Genomic DNA, 22820 nt, shown 5'->3' with positions numbered 1-22820 from the left:
CATAACTACTAACATAATATTTCATGATTTTTTAATTATTTTTATTGTCTCAACAATTCCATCGATAATTAGCGATGGAAAAATATTCCATCAATAATTACATAAGGAATTTTCAATGGATATTTTTCGTCGCTACTATAATAAAAACTTACCAACATAAAATATTTTGTTGATAATTTAGTTACTATTTGATAATTTTCTAGTGATGGAATAAGACCTCATTTTGTACTATTTAGACCTAAATGGGTTAAATAAGTGGGTTTTAAAGAAGGAAGAAATATTTGCCACTCGAGTTGTAGACCTAGATGGGTTAAATAAGTGGGTTTTATTTTAATGATGAGTAAAATAGGCAACGATAATAAATGGATCAAATTAAAAAATAAAAAAAATAATCATGATAACTTGGGGAAAAAATCGCTTTTTTTTTTCAAAATAGAAAAAACATTGTAACTAAATTATCAACCAAATAAATATAAAAGAACGAAATTGGATAAAAAAAATGACCCAAAAAAATCAGCCCAAGTCAACTCAGTTAGCATGACAAATATGTAAATTAGTTGATATATAAGAGACAAGTCAATCTCGGTTAACCTGTGATCTCAGTCTTGAGATTGCGATAACCCGATAGGAAAAAAATAGAGAAAACCACAAAGGTCAATTAAAAAAAATCAAATGATGAAATCAAAAAAGAAAACAAGTAAAAAAACAAAAAAAAATGATATCAACCCCCGTTAACTTTTCAAATCTATTACTCGGATCATTAGACTGGGAGCACTATAATAGGAAAAAACATGAAGCCCATTCCCCAACCAATCAAATGTTAAAGGATGAAATTGAAGAAAAAATAAATTAAACAAAAGGATCCAAAACCAAAAATAGCAATTAAAAGAATGAAGATCAAAATCAAAAATAAAAATAAATTAGAGAAAAAATATAAACTTCTGATTAGAGGATGAAATTAAAAAGAAAAATCAATTTAATAATAGGATAAAAAAACAATCAAAAGAATGAAAATCAAATTGAAAAAAATAATATATCACAAATTAGAATTGAATGATGAAATTGAAAAGAAATAAAAATTTATAAAATAGCCAAGAAATAAAATAGAAAAAAAAATCGAAGTTGAAATATCAATAACTAAAAGGACTAACCTAAGATTTCGAATGGCCAATGTAAATTTTGAGAGAATGAGAGAGAAAAAATGGAGGAAAGCCCAATTGGCGATAAATTATCTAGTCATGCATAACCACACCAGGAAAAATACGTTCTGATGATTACAATTACAAGGCGAAAATGGAGGTTTTAGCCCTCGAGAGGCATCGTATGTACCACCAGAAGATCCCGGCCGCGTTGTACAGGCCAACCACTTTTTCATTTGAAAAATATTCTATATTTATTAAAAGATCATAATGAAAAGATAAAAAGTCCCTAAACAGAAGTCTTAAAAACCTTGTTCTTAATGGTAATTAAGTTATTTTATTGTGTTTTAACAAATAAAATGACTAAAAACCCCTAGGTGTCAATTTTAATTTTTTTGCTTTTAAAGCTAATAATTGAGTCATTTCATTGTATTAAAAAAATTAAAAATATAATTATATCCCCGATCAATCTGGTAATGACCAATGAACTTTATAAAAAGACTAAAATACCCGTAACACCAAACATCAAGACCAGTGATTTTTCTTAGAACGACAAAATAATAATTACACTAATATTATAGTTAAGAGTTTAATATGCATAGATGTACAATGAAAATACCTTCTGTTTTAGTTTTTTTTTTTTGTTATATTAGAAAAGAGAAGCATCATAGCATGCAAAATAGTGTATACTACCATCCTAATTAAAAGCTATGGCTAGCTAGGTTGAAATGAAACAAGTGGCCTGAGTTCCACTGATTGTTATATGTTATTATAAAGCCTAATATTTCTTTGGTAGGCTAGAAGAAGTGTCCTCATCATCCCTAGCTACAAGGGAGGGAAGGAACCCACCACCCACCATGGGAGGTGGTGATCAAGCCCTTGAAACCACTTTCAATGGTGGGTGCTGCAAAATAGCTTCCAAGAAAATCATTTCACAACGTGGGTTTGTCAAATTCAGCATAAAATATCAAATCTACCTAATTCATAAACGTATCATGCCTTCAGTTCCATTGAAATTTTGATTCTGATTTCTCTTCTTCAAGCATCTTTGACTAGACGTGATATAGCTAGCTACCTAGCATCTCAAATTATATGTATCTTATAATTACTAAAAAGAATTCCTGATATCTATTTTGTCGTCTAAGAACAGGACTTCAAATTAAATGTATCTCAATTTTATTATTTTTTTAAAAAGAAAGATTGTTTGATCAGAGGTTAATTGAGTTAAAATTTACCTTCGTAAAATTTAAGTTTGTTTTTGTTTTCATTTTGACTTGATCAGAGGTTAATTGAGTTAAAATTTACCTTCGTAAAATTTAAGTTTGTTTTTGTTTTCATTTTGACTTGATCAGAGGTTAATTGAGTTAAAATTTACCTTCGTAAAATTTAAGTTTGTTTTTGTTTTCATTTTGACTTGTTTAGGAAAGCTGAATAGTTACAGGGAGTAATGATTTCCTTCCAAGTTGATGGTTATGGAGTCTAACCTTCACATCAAGTAGTAGAACACTACCTTCCTTGGAATTAATTTATGAATAAAAAGCAAACCCTAACGGTGGCCCTTAATTCCATTCAAATTCTTAAACTACTCTTCTTGCAGCACTCGGTGCATGCGATCTCTCTTATATTCATTTAAAATCCCTTAATGATAATGAAAATATTACAAAACAGTTGAAATTGTATTTTTTTATATGTTAATATTAAAAATATTTATATAAAAATATAATAATATGTTAATATATTTTCAAATAAAAAATACTTTAAATTACAATCGCTATTATATTTTTAAATACCCGACATCACAAAACATTAAACCCATCTCACGAGTTGAGCTGGGGGGACCAAAATCATGCACTCCATTGCCAAATGCCGCAATGTTCATGTTTATAATTGTATATTTCGGTGCTTAAACACCCAATCAAGTTTCTCGATCAAAGGTACGGAGGAGGAGGAAGCATTTATTCCTCTCTTGAACAAAGGATGGAGGAGAGAGCAGACACGTTAGAAAGCAATACAAAAGTTGTCTTTATCGATGGATTATATTAGGTATAATTTGATATAGTTGCCTTAACCATTTTTGCTTTCTCCATGTATATAAACCTGGGGAGATCCAAGGCAAAGACAGCGCAGCAATCGGTAATCTCACCTATCTCTGTCTTGTTTTTAATAAAACCCTCTTTTGTACATATTAGAGTTCCTCGGTTTGAGGGAGAGGAGGGCTTGCTAGAATAATGCAGGTAATCATCTCTTAATGCTTGCTTTTCTGAGAATGTGCTCGAAACCACCCACTCAGCCCTAGATTCGTTTGTCTTTTGTGCCTATGTGAGATGAATTTGTGTCCTAATCTTAGCTTAGTAAGTGCGAATTAAATGGCCAATTAATGTGGAAACCACGTCCTAGATTTGTTTTTGTCTTTATGGCAATTCCTTTTTCCTTACTTTTGGGAAGGGGAAGGTGCATTTTTGTCTCTTATTCATAAGATGGAGGAAAAAAAGAAAAAAACCATGCAAGCCTGAGCTCACGGTGAGGCAAGCTTGTTTCAGAATTGCTCTCTTCTACTACTGAGCTCATTACGATTTATTCTCTGCACGCAAGTAGCCTCTTCACATCTTCTTAATCCTTCAATTCCAGCTATAAGCCATGCTTAACTTGAAGTTATTTTATATTATTACGTACGAGATTTCTAAGGTAAGAAAGCTCATAGTAACTGGATCATGAGTGGATATATATATAATTGCTGAGATCTCATGAATGCATGTGAAGTGATATATATGGGAGGGCACCCTTTCGATAATTTGAAAGGCTAAACACAAGAGAAGACCTTGCTAGCTCTTCTGGGGTGTTTCACTGTCACAAGTGATCCAGCCCTTATCTCTCTCTTAGCGTTGAGTTTTCGCCGCTAGCTGCATGAGAGATAAGAGTGAGAAAGAGAGTTGACCCAAATAGTGTTTTTGATATGGTTGATGGGTTATTTGAGATTTTACGTCATTGGCACACGCCCAGTTGTACTTGTCTTGTGATCTCTATGGGCCTTCTTGTTCCTGTTCTTCCCTTCTTTTTGTAGATTCGCAATCAAGAAACTAGGATCATATATACCCACAACATATGTACAGTGCCAACACACTACATGTGTTAGATGCAGGACGTTGTTGATAGTATCTACAGTCAAAACGAATCTTGTAGGCTTCTTGCACCATGAAACTCGTATCTTGGAGCTTTACCCTATCAAAGATAGGGTTTTACATTCAGTTTTGCATGGATTGCATGTTTTGATGTTAAAAAAACAAAGGAAAAAACCTCTTAAAACCAAAAAAAACCTAGGATCCACCCGCTTAGCCCCACTCGGGCTGGGTTAGTTTTTAATATGTTTAGAAAATAAACATGATCAAACAAAGTTAATCAGGCAAAACCCAAGTGCGAACCACAAGATCATATTTGAGAATTTTTTTTTAATTTTTATTCAAAATCAAAATCTTTTGAAGTTTTTTTAAATAGATCTAGATTAACTTCCGATCTATAACTTAACTCTATAAATCTATGACGCTGTATCTTAAATCCAATAACTAATATATATAAAAAATTACATGGGATAAGAGTTTGGTTTAAGTTATTTCTTTTTATTTTTATTTTTAGACTAATAAAAATTAATTTGATCAAACCCAAATAAGATCCAGTATAATTATCTTTAAGAATTCTTTTTAGTTTTTTATTCAAAACAACAATATGTTAAAGTGTTTTTTTAAATAGATCTAGATCAACTTTTTTCAATTCATAGATTAACCCTATCAATTTTAACTCAACCCAATAAAATATATATAAAGTTATTTCTTCCTATTTTTAGACTAATAAAAGTTTGATAAAGGGGGGCGACAAAATGAAATAAAGAAGACAGTTCATTGAACGGTTTAAGAGGCTACAGTCCAGAATACTACTATATATACCCCATTTCCCAAGCTCAACTTCATTCATATCACTAGTTGCCTTCCCCCTTCCTATCTTCCATGCATGAAGTCCTGAGACCTAACATTTAGCATTCCAAAAACCTTTCTTTCCATAGCCAAGAAGAAGTTTAGGTTTACGTGGTGGCTAAAAGTTTGCTCTTCATCCGTTTGTGCAAACTTTGCTAAACCATTTTAAGCTCTCGTTTTATTTCATAACGAGTCTCCTTCCAACTTTACTCACTGAAAATCTCCTCTGTTTTTGCCCTTCTTCAAAACAAGATGGGTGAGAATGCTGCCTCAAAGAACTGCCACAACAACCACCACCTCCACAACCATCACCAGGTCTTTGACATCTCCATTGATGTGCTTCCTCAAAATGGTTCCAAATGCTTTGATGATGATGGCCGCCTTAAGAGAACTGGTAATCTTCGCCATCCTTCCCCTGTTTCTGCTCCTTTTCTGCCTGTCTTTGCTTTGTTTCTGGAAGAAAATTTAGTTACAACTTAGAAGTATAAAATATCTCATATTCTTGCTGGTTGGTTTGTGCCTTCAGGTACTCTATGGACTGCTAGCGCCCACATAATAACAGCGGTGATAGGATCAGGAGTTCTTTCCTTGGCATGGGCAGTAGCTCAACTAGGATGGGTTGCTGGTCCTGCTGTCATGTTCTTGTTCTCACTTGTTACTTACTATACCTCATCTCTACTCACTGACTGTTACCGGACCGGCGATCCCGATACAGGAAAAAGAAACTATACATACATGGACGCTGTTGAATCCATTCTAGGTATCATATAGACAATTTTCTTCACAAAATACAAAAAATTGCAACCCTACTAATACACCATTTTGAAATGTTTCCTTCCTTCTCTATTTCACTAATGCTAATTCTCTTGTCTTCAATGCTTCTCAGGTGGAGTAAAGGTCAAGTTGTGTGGCTTTATTCAGTACCTGGGCCTATTTGGTATTGCCATTGGCTACACCATTGCATCATCCATAAGCATGATGTAAGCTGGTCTTAGTACAGAAATTTCTTTTGCTTCTTCTTCTTTTTTGTTCTTGAAAGCCTTGATTAATAAGCTTGGTTCATGGTTATTGACAGGGCAATTAAAAGGTCAAATTGTTTCCATCAAAGTGGTGGACAGAACCCATGTCACCTTTCGAGCAACCCATATATGATCATGTTTGGTATAACAGAAATTCTGCTCTCTCAGATCCCAGACTTTGATCAGCTATGGTGGCTCTCTATCGTTGCCGCGGTCATGTCTTTTACTTACTCTAGCATTGGTCTTGGCCTGGGCATTGGCAAAGTTGCAGGTATTTATATATTTGCTTTAACTATTCTAGTTAAATCCAACTTTTATACCATATTGAGGGACCAACTCCCACAACGAGTCTCCTGTGACTAATCGAACTCTAAGCTCATCTATTGAATTTCACTGGTATGCAGTTAATGGGACTTTTAAGGGTAGTCTAACTGGGATAAGCATTGGAACCGTAACCCAAACAGAGAAGATATGGAGGAGTTTCCAAGCACTTGGTGCCATAGCCTTCGCGTATTCATATTCTGTCATTCTTATAGAAATTCAAGTATGTACGATCACTTAATATCAAACCTTATTTTCTCTTGGTCAATATGGACAAGCTCTGAGTAACTCTGCACTTTTTTGTTTATTTTTGTAACAGGACACAGTTAAATCTCCACCAGCAGAATCGAAGACAATGAAGAAAGCTGCCAGGATAAGCATTGTAGTGACAACAACTTTCTATATGCTTTGTGGCTGCATGGGATATGCAGCATTTGGAGACCTAGCACCTGGAAATCTCCTCACTGGCTTTGGTTTCTATAACCCATATTGGCTTATTGATATTGCTAACGCCGCCATAGTAATCCACCTAGTAGGAGCATATCAAGTGTTTTGCCAGCCTCTCTTTGCATTCATTGAGAAATGGGCAAACCAAAAATGGCCTGAAAGTTACTTCATCACCAAGGAATTCAACATCGCAGTCCCAGGCTTCGGGCTATATAAGCTGAATCTCTTTAGATTGGTTTGGAGAACAATATTTGTGATCTTAACCACTGTTATATCAATGCTGCTCCCATTCTTTAATGATGTTGTGGGAATTCTTGGGGCACTTGGTTTCTGGCCTTTGACAGTCTATTTTCCAGTGGAGATGTACATCGTACAAAGGAAGATACCAAAATGGAGCACGAGATGGATTTGTCTCCAAATGCTGAGCATGGCTTGCCTAGTGATTTCACTTGTGGCTGTTGCAGGCTCACTTGCTGGTGTTGTGCTTGACCTTAAGGCTTACAAGCCATTCAAGACAAACTATTGAACTGGTAGCTGTATGAGTTGTTGAGCAACCATGGGAAGCTGAAAGCTAAGAATTGTACTTGAACTTGATTGTTCTTGAAAGAAAAGTCGGAAAATTAGCACGTAGGTGGTGTTTGTGTAGGTCATCATTTGTAATTTTATGTTGATTTCACTTTAATCGGTGCTCGTTCCTCCAAGTGTCTAAGGACTTTGTAATTATGCATAAGGAATCCGAAATGGTTTTCATGTATTCGACTTTGTCAATTCTAAACCCTCCAATCTATACATTATCAATTCAATATCACATGTAAATTTCATAATCCTCGAAGGCCTAGCTAGCATGATCACTAGCAGGCATAAAATAAACTAAGTATTTCACGACAGAAAAAAAAAAATAGAAACACAAGGAACAAAAACATGTTGGTTAAAGGGACAAATACAAAGACATAAAATAAACTAGAATAGTTTTGGTGTGGATTTATATCCTTTTATAACAAGATCTGCCGAGAACATGTCTCATTTATTTTCGTTGTTTCTTTCTTTTTTTGTTTTAAGACAACAATCAAACGAATAACTAAGTATTAAATTAGTATTAAATTATTTAAATTTGTAATTTTTGACAAGATATATCAAATTTGAGAATCCTTTAAGTTTACAGGAGTAAATTTGAAACAAACGATCAGATTTAAGTTGTAGTTTTCTAAAAATTATTTTCTAGTTTTAATGATCATGATACCTTGGTGTCAACTGATATGCCCTATAATCGCACGTCAAGGTTAAGTCTGCTCTTGCTAGTTTTGACAGATTAAGAACTCAACTGGGTGTTCTTACTACTAATTGTACTTCTGCATATATTTAGATTACTACTAAACTCTTTTGAACAACAAAGGATTTCCCAGGAAAGTAAAACTAGTTTTGACTTGTTTTTCAATTTGCCATGCATGTGCTTTTCCTAGGAAAAGAAAAGGCCAGACAGAATCAGAAGATGCTGCTTGATATACAGAATTTTTTGTTCTAGCATCAGAGATTCAGATTGTTCTTGAAACTACAAAAAGAAAGGCATTTTGGATGGTATCAAAGAAAAGAAAACGTAATAATTGTAACTGATAAACAGCACCACCACCACCACCGAAAGTGCCTCTCCCATTCTACACCACCAAATTATGGAGAAGAATAATTCGTCAAATACATGATACAGAGAAGAAAAAAGATGTTTGTAAAGGGCATTAAAGGAATCTTGACAATCGATTTGCTTGACGAACTATTCATATATAACAATGCTAGAATGCTGCTATTTTTTTGTCAAATATTCCTTCTCAGATCACTTTCTAAACAATCTCATCAATTTATCAAAAAAATTTGACAAGTGAATCTTAGGCCATGTTTGTTTCCTGGAATTCATTTTCCGGGAAACCACTTTCCAAACTTTCCTGTGTTTGTTTGCCATTAGAAAAGTTGGTCAACAGAAAACACTTTCCGGTCAACGGAAAACACTTTCCAGTCAAAGAAAAATTTGGTTTGATTTCTAGGAAAGTGTTTTCCCTTTTGGCTATGTTTGTTTTCCGGAAAGTGGTTTCCGGGAAACCACTTTCCAAACTTTCTTGTGTTTGTTTGCTATTGGAAAAGTTGGTCAACAGAAAACACTTTCCAGTCAAAGGAAAATTTGGCTTGGTTTTCAGGAAAGTGTTTTCCTGAAAAATTTGGGCGGAAAACACTTTCCGGAAGTTGTGAAAAATTTAGAAATGTCATTATTTGCTAATTATATCAAATTTAATCCTCAAACTTTTGATTGTTATATATAATTTGTGTTGAATATTTATTTTTTAATTTCATCTCTTAAAATTTAATTTTTATATTAATTTTGGTCCTTATTTTTATAATTGCTATTTGCTTTTTTCTTATCATTTTTTTATTGAAATTTTTTATCTATCAAATTTGGTCCTCATTCTTTTGATTTTTACTTATTTTATTTGAAATAATTTATAAAATGTTAATTATTATTATTTTAATTTCTTCACCTTTCTTTTTTTTTAATTTTTTAGATTTGATCTCTATTATTTTGATTATTATTTATTTTATTTGAGATAATTTATGAAATTATATTTTTTTTTCAATTTCATTCTCATTCAACTTTTTAATTTGTAAGATTTGTTCCTCATTATTTTAATAAACTTGAAAAAAATAAAATATTAATAAGTTATTTTCCAACTTATTTTCCATAACATAACCAAACACTGGAAAGTGTTTTCCAACTTATTTTCCATTACACTACCAAACATCGGAAAATACTTTCCCGGAATTCACTTTCCCCGGAATTCACTTTCCAAAAGAAAACTACTTTCTTGCAAACAAACGGGGCCTTATGAAAATCTCCTAGTAAAATCAACGTGATCGTATTTCATACAATTTCTTGCCGGAATCTTGACAAAATGACTAATATGGAACTTTGTTAAGATGATATGTATTTTTTTTTAATTAGTGAAATGAAACTAAAGAAAAAAATAATATAAATTATTTTAAATACTGATCCAAAACTTATCTTGAAAGACTCACAGTATTTTATATAAAAATAATTCATGACTATGTAACATTTACATCATGATAAAAAACATTTCCATCCAAAAGTTGAAATTATTAAATAAAATCACAAGATATAATTTATATTATTTTTTAAATATTATTAAAAAAAATCTCATACAACTTCGAAAAATTCATCTCAAATCATCCATCCGTTATTATTATTGGTTAAATCTAGGACCATATGAACCAGTTTTGCATGAAAAAGGGTACTCTTGCTTGTTTATGAATAGAGGAGCATGCCAGCCAACATAGATAGTCATACCAGGAGAACAAACCACGGTCCCTTTTAGAGTTTAGACTGGTCAGGTGGCTTTTGAACAAGATGAACAACAGTATTACCATTTTGAACAAAGAGCTGAATCTAGCAACGTCAAATGTATTTCCTCTACGCAAACTTAAAACCAAAGACAATGTTTTGTCCGGGAAGAATTTACATTCTGCAGTAATAAGAGTGCAAAATATGCCAGTTCAGGCATTGCCTGCTTCAGAAAGAATGATACTTGAAGTCCGGGATGGAAGAACAGGTTATTGCTGCTACGTGGATCTGGAGTAATCAAATCCGTATCCGCTTGACATCACTCTCTGGGACACTTGCATCATTCCCATTTCCCCCATCTGAAACTGCTTGCCCCTGAACCAACAATGCACGGCAAGTGAATACTATATAACTTGGAATCACCGAGTACACCACTATCATCATCGTGATGGTGGTTGTAAATTTGGGCTCTTATGGGTCGAGCGAAGACATTACTCAGAGCCGGCCAGAGTATATAGCTAACTTGAGCAATAGCCCTCTTATAGGCTAGGCAAAGACATTACTCGGAGCCAGCCTGGATATATGGGTAACTTGGGCAATGACCCAAGACCCCTACTTAACGACAAAGCTTTAAAAATAACTAAGGTATATTTATTAATTATGCGTCATGAAATGAAAGTTACCTCTACTTAACAAAAAACACCAAATACAAAATGAAGATTGCTTAAGACCCCACTTATCAGACATATATAAAAAATAATAATAAAATATTTAATAAATATTTAAAAAGATCTCATTGATAACTTTGTTCAAGGCCGCAATTCAACTTAAGCTGGCTCTGACATTACTTCGGTAATACTATAAGTTTCTATGGCATGTTTTGGTATAGAGATTCAGGTAACATTACATTCTCTACATACTTTTCAAATGCAGAATGTTCAGAAGTCTTTCAACATAACTTAATTGAACTTTCTCCCCGTCAACATAGCCACTCTTGCTTAATCACAACTAATTCAAAGATGATTAAAACTATATAACTTGAATAGAGCTGCTAAAAAGTACCATGAAAAAGAAAGAACAGATTGCATCTGTTATTGAAGCAATGACCGTGTAAATATTTTGATTGTGATGAGAATTTGGATATCTTGAGATGTTCTATTATAAAAATATTATACAATTACATTCCTTAACACATGCATGCCCTATGTGTCAAGTGTTAATTAACATGCAAATTAGATCCTGAAAGAGCAAAATCTAGCTTGCATTCCTAGAAGCAACTTCCTTTGGGACGGTCCCATTTCATCACTTGAAACTTTACTTGATACGCATATGCTCGCACTTTATTTTTATTTATACCCCTAGCTTGTATTTATATATATATAAAAGCTAGGGGTGCCTACAGGTCCTTTTGGATATTATGATCACTACCACGCTTTGAAGTATAATTAATTGATGCATGTTGTCAATATGGTGACATAGATTGTGAAGTTAAGCCTGTCCAACTTTGTATCCCAACTTTGATGGTAGAAATTCTAGAAATGCCAACTTACGGATTCATCAGGAACAATAGCGTATCTATCAGATGGTGAAACCCAGCTTTTCCCTGTCAAGAGAAATAGTGGAGGCATCAAATAAATAACCGGAAAAAAAAAAGAGACAAAAACCCCATTATGAAGTCAAAATCAAAGAAAAGGTGACGATAGAATACAGCACCTAATGACGGATCAACAGTTGAAGCTTCAATCTGATGGCCACCAGATCCATCAGCACTCAGAGCTTCTATGATTTTCGGCAGATTTCTTTGAAAGCCCAACAAATACAATTTAGTGATTTTCATCAGAAAATAGAGCAAAATATGTTGGCGCGCTAGATTTTATTCTACTAAACATATTTCAGCTAAAATTATTGAGCATAACATGAGCTTTTTGAGTGTGAATTAACTGAAATTGATGAGAAAAACTAGTTAATCTCAGGTTAGTAAGCCAAATGATTTAAATAGGCCCAGGGCAGCAGGGCCCCAAATTAAATACAATTGGTAAATTTCATTGCAGACAAATTAAGTTTTCAATACTCCATACATTATTTGCTCCATGCAGTTAAGTAACTACTCAGGCTCAACTGAGAAATGCATCTGCAAATGCACGTGCATCCATCATTGCAGAAAGAACGTGTCCATTGGTCCATCCTCAAATAACTTTGAGAAATACATCCTGTTTACTGTCCTTTCAAGGAAAATGGTCCCCCGCTTGTCAAAATAATGGAAAATGGTCCGCCACTTGTCAAAAAAATTGAAAAATGGTCCTAAATGTGTTGATCTGCTACAAGTTAAATGCATTTCTGACAATTATCAGTATCTAAAGAAAAGGAAGCCAGGAATCCTAGAATCATGTTCTCAATTCATTGAAAAGAGAAGGAAGCAAAATTCAAAGAAGCTAAGGTGGAACGTATTTGCTTTTCAGATTCAATTAAACAGACTCAGTGTATCTTTATGTGCAAGAAGAATGGTTGTCAGTATCACCATTGTTTTCAAAGGAAGTCGTAAAAGTTTTAAAATTTCATATTTGTATGTCCAAATTTTGGGAATTCTTAGTAATTTGGTAATGCAAAACTTGAGATGGGTTTTCTTCCGACTAGTAACCAGGGGAAGATATGACGCAGCAATCACAAGATGTTCTTGCTAGTTACTTTGGCACAACTCTCAGATTTGACAATTGAAACTCAGTTCAATTAAGGTCCAATGCAATTAACAGTAGGTTGAATCATTTGGGATATGGATAAAATCACTTCTTTTTTGGACTTCGTTTACGAGAAGTTACGAGTGCTTTAACTAGTAAAGACCTATGAGCAACTTTTTGTAGCTTGGCAGGTATTCTGATGGTCAAAAGGCAGTTGTAGAAATACTTTCCTATAATAGTTTTCTTCTTAACCCTCATGTATTATATTCTCATTCAATGTTGTGTTGCAAATTATCTCACTTTATCTTTTTATTTTTACACTAAAACTATAAATTTCTGAATCTTAGCCTACCATTAGGATAGATAGGTTTCTCCATATCATTCACATCAACTGCATTAACTCAAAATAGCAACAACTAATGAAAGAGATGTAGGTTTATGCTATTACCGGTCCATAGACCCTCCATGACCAAGTTGTCCATTTGTGCCTCTTCCCCAAGAAAATACATTTTGTCGTTCAGTAACAGCAAGCGTGTGCCTCCATCCACATGAGATCTGGACTACTTTCTGCCAAGTGCCAAATAAATGCAGATAAAACATAAAATCAGATTAAGAACAGGAACTACTAAGAAAGAAGGCAACCCTCTCAGACAAGAACCAAAAAGAAAAAAATCCCTAGAGAACTAAACATCAATGTCATGGGCTATCTTAACCAACATTCTGAGAAACAGTAACAAGAATGTGCCTGCTCATGTGGAAATTTAACTTGCACAGGAGAGCAATGATCAACGTTGTCACCAACTCCAACCTGTCCAAACTGCATAGAGAAAATAGATAAACCAAACAATAAGCATTATTTTAAGAGCAAAAATGGGATATACAAGTAACGATACAATTAATTAAGCCAGGAAAAACAAAGAAAAAAGAAGTGGAATTTGAAACAGTCTACAAGCTTCCAACACCAAAGGGAAGTGAAATTCAATAATATGCAAGATATTGTGCATAGGCATATAAGAAATTTTTGTGATTGTACATGTCTAACTAATTTACACTTGTATGGCCCTGTTTCCACTGAGCACAATTAGGGAAAAACTACCTGTCTACCCTGTTTCCACTGATCACAAGTAGGGAAAAACTACCTGTCTAATATGTCTTGCTTTCACCAAGTAAACTAACAGTTACATACAGTATGAGATGAAACGTACTTGTAAAATCATAATTAAGACATTAAATATTGTAAACCTTATTCCATCCCCAGCCATAAAGGTTTCCATCGGAAGTCAATGCCATAGTGTGTCTCCAGCCACCTGATATCTGGAAAACAATTCAAGCCGAAAAATTTTTGAGATTCTGGATTAGAAGAAACACCAAAACATGTCGTAGCTAAGTCAGTGCAAATCTGATGTTGATTATTAGAAGCTTCAAATATTTGCAGAACTAATGAGGTCAAAAACATGCCATGGGTTTCAATTACCTTTAAAACTACTAGAGAGCTGAGGGATCAAGGGGAAAAAAACATAACAAGTTACAACAAAATAATAAAAAACCAAATTGAATGCTGAAGTGGAAAGAAAGATCCTAGCAAATGGGAAAAAACAACATTAAACTTAACAGTGATGACAACAATCTTTAATGGCTAAGGCCAATGAAGTTACATAGAAAAAGAACCTATAACCTCTTGAGAGGTGTTTTATAAAATTCTGAAAACTTTCATTTTTTCTTACCTGGTTACTCTAGAAAAATATTTGCATGAGAACAATTTTGTGGAAGAAAATCTGTTCTCAGAAATGGGTGCCATCAATCAAGTAGGTACAATCTCATGAAACTGGTATTATTCAGAGGCCAGGAATTGATGTGAACAGTGAGACAAACTGTAATGTGAACCCACAAGAAGCACTTCAATGAAAAAATAGAATGACATCCCAACCAACCTTGATAAAACAAATTTAGTCCTTGAAAGACAAATAAAATCAACTACTGGTGGAAGGCGCCTGACATGCCTATCTTATTTAACCATACATTTGAATCCTTCTCAAAATGATGCAAGATCCAAAATTTCAATTAAATGAAACAAAAAAACTATTTAAACAGCTATGAAAGGAGAAAGAATCACCAGAGAAATGTAACTATCCCGCAAGGCTTCCACCTTGTGAGGAGTCAGGTGATCCTCAAAGTCCCCATGTCCCAGTTGACCATATTTGCTCCATCCATAAGTGTACAATCCACCAAAAGAGGAAACAGATATTGTATGCCGCCACCCACATGCAACCATTATCATCTTGTCTCCCTGCAACTCCCATGATAAAGACTTAATGATTGGTCATTAAAACTTATTAGAGAAATCGCAAGGTTATTAAAATGCAGGGTCATAAATTTGGTTCATTTAATAGATCACCAGTTTCAGATTTTGCTTTCTAACATTAACAGTGAGTGTTCCAAGAGAAGACACTCGTTCTGAAAAATAGTTCTTTAGTAGGATTCACAGAACAACTCCTATACAATGTCCAGCAGTTTTGGAGCCATAGAAAACCCCTGCTCTCTTTAAAGCCACATTCAAAAATCTAAACCTGACTTTTTCCAAGTCCATAACTTCACCCTTAAATTTTTCACTATAGGCATATGTTGAAAGAAAAGTATATGATAGTAACTGGATTCTTTTGCCAGCACTCCTTGATCTTCAATGCTGGTTATGCTTAATCTACTTAAGAAACAATTAGTACAAGCAATCATTTCTGTCACATACTTTGACAAGTGAAACTTTTTCAGGAACTAGGCGATCATTTCTGTCACCTAGTCCCAAGTTCCCATATCGGCCCCAACCCCATCCATAGAGCTCTCCATCTTCTGTGACAGCTGCAGTATGTTCAGCACCAGCAGCAACCATTTTAATAGAGACTCCCTACAAGAGAGATGAGATTTCAGTACACGAATAATCACAATACAATGTCTGGCAGTGCTAGGCTATTACATGTCAATAGTGACAATAATTTCTTTTACTACAGCATGTCACAGAGGAAGCATCAATAGATACTATCCAACTCTATAACATGGGAAATTTAACAATTTGACCAAGGATTGTACAATCTCTCAGCTGATGGTCATTGAATTTGCACCTCCAATGTGACACCAACAGACTGCATCACTACCTTCCTCTTACCACACCTCTCAATAAATAAATAAATAAATAATACCCCCCAAAAAATCCACGTGCTTCCACCAAATAATTAATCTTTGTTTTTACATTTATTTTCAATAATAATGTCTCTATTGACAATTTAACAATAGAAGATATCCACAAAAAAATGCAGATGTGTTCAATATGATAGATAATATTTGGTTAACAATGCACATGCCCAGCTATAAACTCAATGAACTAGGCCTTAGTTCTGAATCAATTGGAAGAGATAAAGAATCTGCTAAGGTACTTGACAGGGAAAGGGGGTTCATTCAGGTACAAGAGGCAAATGTTGAACCTCAAAAAATGGCACAAGACAAATACAGTTGAATGAACAAATAGGTGGATATATCTTCAATGAACTAGTTAATCTAAAGTACCTGAAAAGCTTGAATTTTCTGAGGCACAAGGGAGTCCTCGGTGGTGCCAAGACCAAGTTGACCATTTTGATTCCGCCCCCAACTTCACAGTTACAAGCAAAAACACTATAAATAAAATGTTTTCCCACATGATAGAATCAATTTTCAGAAGCATGGATGTAAGTTTGGAGGAACCTTCACCCAAAAGATACAGTAAACTCCTTACCCGAGGCAAATAAGCCATTTACATGATATTTGGTACGCAGATAAATAAAATTTGCATAAGAGCTATTAAAACTAGAGCCAGAAGATGAACGTTTACTATTGAGCATTTCATGCAAAAACATTATAGTTAGGAATTGCTATAACCCAACAGTACAGAATCCAGTTCCAACCAAACATAACCACAGATGATTCACTATTATGTTGTGAATGATCACTATATGCCATTGTAGAGCTGAAAACTCAACGGCACCAAACTGCAGAAGATAAAAGTTATAATCGCAAGTTTAACCAGCAATTGTATAAATGCAATGAGAGAAACATGTTCAACCAATCCTCCAATAAAAATACTCAAGATCTTATGAAACAACAACTTGTTTTCTCATCTCTCATCCTAAAGTTTTCCTAAGTTTAGAGGATATTTGTTCACTTCATTTAGGAGATGCTTCCAGAAGGAAAAGCAAGAAGTTTATGTTCTAGCATATTATATTAGTAATGCTGAATTGGACTGGTTCTGGCATATACTATTATTACTGCTGAATTGGACTACTCAACCTAAACATATCATTAATGAGACAGGTCCTGAGGAATCAAAGCAGCTTTACACATAGAGTAGTATGCTAGCCAGTACTTACACTTAATTAAGGTTTTTTTGGTGGTTAAAAATTCATTCACGCGAACAAGGTGAAAGTACACCTAGAAGAATAAGGTATCCAACAAGAGATACAAGAGAGGAAAAAAATCAACATGGGCACCGCAGTCCTATTGCTACAAAACCCCACCAGAAAGAAGCCAGAAAAACTATGCTGATGCACAACAATTTCCTTGAAGCACTAACATGATATATTACAATTTCCATAAATCTAATTATTGGGAAAAGATAGAGATAGAAAGGCTACTAACCTTTGCACCTCACCATTAATGGTGACTGCCAGACAATGGCTATCCCCACAAGCAATTTGCCTTATCTTTAAACTGTGCAAAGCCTTAATTGGCTGAGGAGTGAACAAATCACTAGAATTTCCATGTCCTAGCCTCCCAAAATCACCCCTGATAGAAAAGGAACACAATGGTTGAGGGCTACACATGAAATCCAGTCGAGAGATTAAGAACTTACTAATCAATAAGCCATAGTTTACACCTACGATAGAATTGTTAGAATGTTTCAGAAGATGAAATAAACTATCAGAAAATTGTCTTTAGATGTGACTTGCTGGTTAGACAACTTAGTAATGATTCACATACGAATATGTATACTACATTCCTTTCATCTCTAACTTCATCTTAGAAAAGATTCCAGGAGAAAATAAATGAGTTAGGGGATTCATAAATTTCAACCATCAATGGAAACATTATTTGAATAAAATTTGCAAGAATGAATTAATGACGCTTAGAAACAGCCTATAAGATAAGGACTCAGTTATAAATACTCAGACAACCATCCAATTTATTTAAATTGAGTTATTCAGATGTGTAACATCATTTTATTTTTCTTAGGCCACCTATTAAACTGCTTGGTTCTCAGATTTCAAAACACACAGCAATCAATAAAATTAACGTACTTCTCAAAATTAACCAAAATTAGTAAACAAAGATGGAAGTAAACAATGAAGAACAGACCATCCCCAACTATAGACCTCCATTCGTGACTCAGAATATGCAGTTGTATGATCAGCACCGCAAGTAATTGATATTATATCAAGGCCATCCAATGTACTCAATTGAGTTGGAGTGGGTCTATCCTCAGCATCCCCATGGCCTAACTGCCCATCCTCTCCTCGTCCCCAGGAGCAAACGATGTTTCCAGCTGTAAATTATGAACAATCGTAACTCTAATTGATGCAAGTTTAAGCAATCTAAGTATGAGAATAGAATTGAAGAAGAGCTTACAAATGAATAGGAGATTCTTGTGATAAAGTTTATAATCCACAAAGAAGAGATTAAATAAGTCAACAAGCATACATAATTGAAAGTTGCAAGTCTTTTAGATAAGTAGTTGCAAGCAAATAAATAAATAAAAGGATTTCAATCTACAAATCTCAACATTGTTAGAAAAGGTATATTATTCCATCAAGGTCATAGCTTACCGATTTGATAAATCATGGTGATTTTTGTAGCTAATTATCTTCTTCTTACCATTTCTTGACCAAAAAACACACAATTGAGAGCCACTTGAGTACCACATTTCCAGGAATCTCATGAAAATTCTTTGGCTATCACTCCTTCATGGATGATTTTATGTAAAAAATGAAATTTGCAATAGCAAGAATGACTGGAAAAATAAGGCCCAAAAACCATTTGGGTGCCACAGGGTAATGCATTTAGATGCTAGTTTCCTCTCTGTTTCTACTCACAAGCCATTGTTTCCTTGCCTTTCCCTTAACAAGAAATGGCACAAGACACAAACAAGAAACTGATACATCAATGCTGGCTTAAAAGAAACTCAAAACTAAAATCCTCCACTAATGTTTACCCTATCCAAAGTTGTGCATATCCATCATAGCTCTACCGACAGAAAAATCAAAACACAGTTCAACTAAATCTACCAAAACTCTCAAAACAGACCGCCAAATGGTTACACACTAAGCCAAATACAAAAATTAAATCACCCCAGAAACAACTTCAAGAGCAAACAAAGGTCAAACAATCACAAACAGCGATCAAAACCAAAAGCTTCAGTCTTTACCAAAACTAACAAAAAACCAAAGCAATATAAACAAACCCCACAATTATAAACTTACAAAGAAGAGCAACAGAGTGGCTAGCACCGGCAGAAATAAGAATAACTTGACGAACTAGACCACTAACTTCACTACCACTAGCAGCTCCTTCATCCTCGGCCATTTTGCTTTTTATATCTGTTGCTCTAAAGTAAAGCTGCTGTCTTGTGTATTTTCAAAGAAACCAAAGTCTAGAAGATATTTCTAGTTGCAGATTGTTTTCTGCAATGACACTAATAGTAATGATAGCAACCAGAGAGTGGGTGGCAGTGATACATTTACAGGGACAGAGATGGTACTTGTGCTACTACTCCCTTCGATGGGCAATAAACAAAGGTACATGTACAAACTGTAGATGTAGAAAAGACTAGACTTTAGGTTTAGGGTTTGTTTTGATGCCCAAACAACGGCATTGATGATGGGAAGGGCCCGCCCACCATTTGCAGCTTTCGAGTTTTCTAAAGCAGCGGTGTCTCTAATTCTGTTGTTCATTTTCCACCACACAAATCCTTTCAGTTTGAAAATTCTCCAGTTCACATTAGCTACTCGCATTGATGAGTAATTAATTATATGCTGTGGGACTCTCTCCCGCGGTGTCCAATGGGATATAAATGTAATATTACGTTACATAAAATAAAAATAAAAACAAAAACTAAGGGAGTTCAAGGATTACTGTTCGCTACATGTGAAATAACGTTTATGTCCTTGAGGGGAAAAAAAACTAGTTTATCTTTGGTTTTGATTTAGAGGTATTGTGATATTTTTACGAGGGGCATTAATTATTAATTGTTTGTTTGGGAGTATTTTTATTATTTTAATATTTTAATAAATAATAAAATAATAATAATACTTTTAGAAGTCAAAAAAATTAATATTTTTTAGTAGGAGTATATAGGTATTTTTTTTATTTTTAATACTACACATGTACCTTTATATTTAAGAAATTTAATTCATTAGGATCAGGAGTATTAGGATCATATACTATGAGCCGAGAGTTTGGCGGGATATCTCGTGTTGACTTATCCCTAATTAACATTGTTATACATTTATCATGACTGGTTTTTATGTTATTTTTAATCTTATTTTAATACTTAAACCTCATTTTTTTATACAAATCATCCTTATTTGTTTTTTTAATCAGATAATCATCTCAATTTAAAATTACACTATAAATTATAACAAGATTGTTTATTGTTGTTTCTTTTACTCTTCCCTATAATTCATGTATATAATGGATTGTTATAATGGATCTTTTACGTCTAAATCATTATTTTTTATCAAATCAAATAATCATCTCAATCTAAACTTACACTATAAACTATAACAAGATTTTTTATTGTGGAGTGCTATAGTATGTCTGATAAATATGAATCATCCTTTTTTTTTATTAAAGAATCATCTCAACCTAAATGGTTAAGATGTTAGATGAAGTTCTAAGATATAATTTAAATTTTTTTATAATATATTTTTTCAAGTAAAAGCTTTTTGGGCTTGAAACTTGTATAGACTCATCATTATCTTTTGGTGAAATCTTTTTAGGCTTTAAAACTTTCATAGATGTACAATTATATTGTGCTTAATTTTATTAATTTAATTAGTTAGAATAATGGTGGTGAGATTTGAACTCATGACTATTTGATCATCAAGGCATTGATACCATATCAAAGAAGCATCTCAACCCATAAGCTTAAGTTATTGAGTTCAATATGTGATTTATATTACTCTAATATTTTTTTATCCTTTTGTATTTGTTCATTTTGGTCCTATGTTTTTTTTTTAATTTCTCCCTTTTCATGTTATATTTGAATGGTTTAAAACCTAATAAACCCATTTGGTTTATGTAGTACATCATGTTTTCCATGTTGAAAGAAGTCTTGTCATTACATTGATGCTCAATTTTACTAAATAGTGTTTCAATTTGTGGATTCAAAAAAAATGAAACAACATAGATCAAATTCAACACAAAAAAGATGCATCCCTTTTTTTATTGTTTATAAGGTGTGAAAAGTATACTATAGTCTCTAAAGTTTTTTATTTTTTTTATTTTTAATTCATGTATTTTGAGGGTTTCACGTTTTAGTTTTTAACTTTATTTGTTTTGCATTCCAACTCTTTAAAAATTGAGATGAGAGAGAAAGCCTTGGTAAAATTAGAGAGGGGAAAAGAAAGTGGTCAGTCGATCATATTTTTTTGCACTAAAAAACCTAATCTTAGTGTCACTATGGTATTTTTAAACTTTTATTTTTCTAGAAAAATATATTAGGGTTTAAAAGGAATTTTTTATTCAGTTTAATTTTGTGTTTTTTTTAACTGATTTGGGGGTGTTTTAGGGTTAGCAATTTATTTAGTGAGCTTTTGTAAATAGGTTTTTTTAGTCTAAAAAACCATAAGCTAAGTTTTCAGCCACCTCTATGGTGACCGGAAACTGATCCAATAGATAATGTGTCATATTTTTTTTTAAGAAATAAAAGGATAGAAACTAATACATTAATCTCCTAGCTCCACGAAACATTTAAAAAAGAAATACAAAGGGACCCATTAGCAATTGACTAGCATTTTCTAAGCTCATAACCACAAATATGACCACCACACATGATGAGGTGTTTACCATTAAAGAAAAAGAATTTATACGATACTCACTGTTTATAAAAACAGTATAAACACAAGAAGCCCCAATAAATGTTATTTTTTTTATCACGACCATCATCATGAGACTATATAATGTCATGTTCTAGAAAAGGAGATTGAAATATTGATCTCCAAGTGTTATCTTCAACAATTTATAAAGAAAGAAATGTAACTCGAATAAATAGGAAAAGATTCTGCAATGTATTACCCGAGAAAAAAAAAATCTTTTGAACTTTTTGATAAACATAATAGTGTTTCTTTATGTCTCATAATAAATCTTTCATGTCTCCAAATAGGTCTTCATGTCTCCAATAAAATCTTCATGGCGAGATCTCCACGTCTCTATTAAAAATCTCCACATCTCTATATAACATCTTCTTATATAATATTTTAACATTGTTTTTACATTCACAAAGAATTTTCTATTTTCTAAATAATAATGTTCCTCTCTTACAAGTAAACTCTCATCTCTCTTGCAAACAAGTTAAAAAAAGATGTGAAAAGGTGATGTGATGTGTATGTTTTTTCTTTCTCGTCTACTTTTACTAATTAATTCTTCAAACATGAATGTTTAAAAGACTGAGAGCAAATAATAATGCATAAAATTTTAAAAACAAAATTCTAGTTGTTTGTGTTTTGACCTCACCCACACCAACTCACCTTTACCACAGGTTGTCCAATATTCCTACCCTACTCACAAACCTCAATGTATTTTTTGAGTTTTAATAAGTCAAAACAATGTTATAAACCATCCATTAGCACATGTAATTTTTATGGTGTGCCTTAAAACCACCCTCTAGTGTTCGTGGC

The 22820-nt window shown here is 33.4% G+C and overlaps 2 protein-coding genes across 3 annotated transcripts; one reads left to right on the top strand and one right to left on the bottom strand.

Annotated features, from left to right (window-relative positions):
* The first annotated feature begins 5111 nt into the window (after nt 1-5111).
* LOC133672290 (amino acid permease 4) lies at nt 5112-7644 on the top strand. The gene is made up of 6 exons (XM_062092668.1): nt 5112-5498; nt 5631-5864; nt 5991-6084; nt 6180-6394; nt 6528-6667; nt 6764-7644. The coding sequence occupies exons 1-6, from the start codon at nt 5357-5359 to the stop codon at nt 7415-7417; spliced, it is 1479 nt and encodes a 492-aa protein (XP_061948652.1). The 5' UTR covers nt 5112-5356; the 3' UTR covers nt 7418-7644.
* A 2521-nt stretch (nt 7645-10165) lies between these two features.
* On the bottom strand, nt 10166-19905 carry LOC133673229 (ultraviolet-B receptor UVR8). 2 transcript variants are annotated; one of them, XM_062093964.1, is made up of 12 exons: nt 19404-19901; nt 18283-18469; nt 17566-17712; nt 16462-16543; nt 15650-15805; nt 15020-15193; nt 14149-14220; nt 13652-13723; nt 13355-13473; nt 11945-12030; nt 11782-11834; nt 10166-10606 (listed from the first exon to the last, which is right to left on the bottom strand). In XM_062093964.1, the coding sequence occupies exons 1-12, from the start codon at nt 19504-19506 to the stop codon at nt 10529-10531; spliced, it is 1329 nt and encodes a 442-aa protein (XP_061949948.1). In that variant the 5' UTR covers nt 19507-19901; the 3' UTR covers nt 10166-10528. The 2 variants fall into 2 exon arrangements, with proteins under 2 accessions (XP_061949948.1, XP_061949949.1); XM_062093965.1 differs by lacking the exons at nt 10166-10606; nt 11782-11834 and having other exon boundaries at nt 11944-12546; nt 19404-19905.
* Nucleotides 19906-22820: the final 2915 nt, after the last annotated feature.

Source organism: Populus nigra, chromosome 14, assembly GCF_951802175.1.
Source record: "Populus nigra chromosome 14, ddPopNigr1.1, whole genome shotgun sequence".
Classification (NCBI taxonomy): domain Eukaryota; kingdom Viridiplantae; phylum Streptophyta; class Magnoliopsida; order Malpighiales; family Salicaceae; genus Populus; species Populus nigra.
The sequence above is the reverse complement of the archived record's forward strand: the minus strand, read 5'-3'. Positions and strand labels throughout refer to the sequence as shown.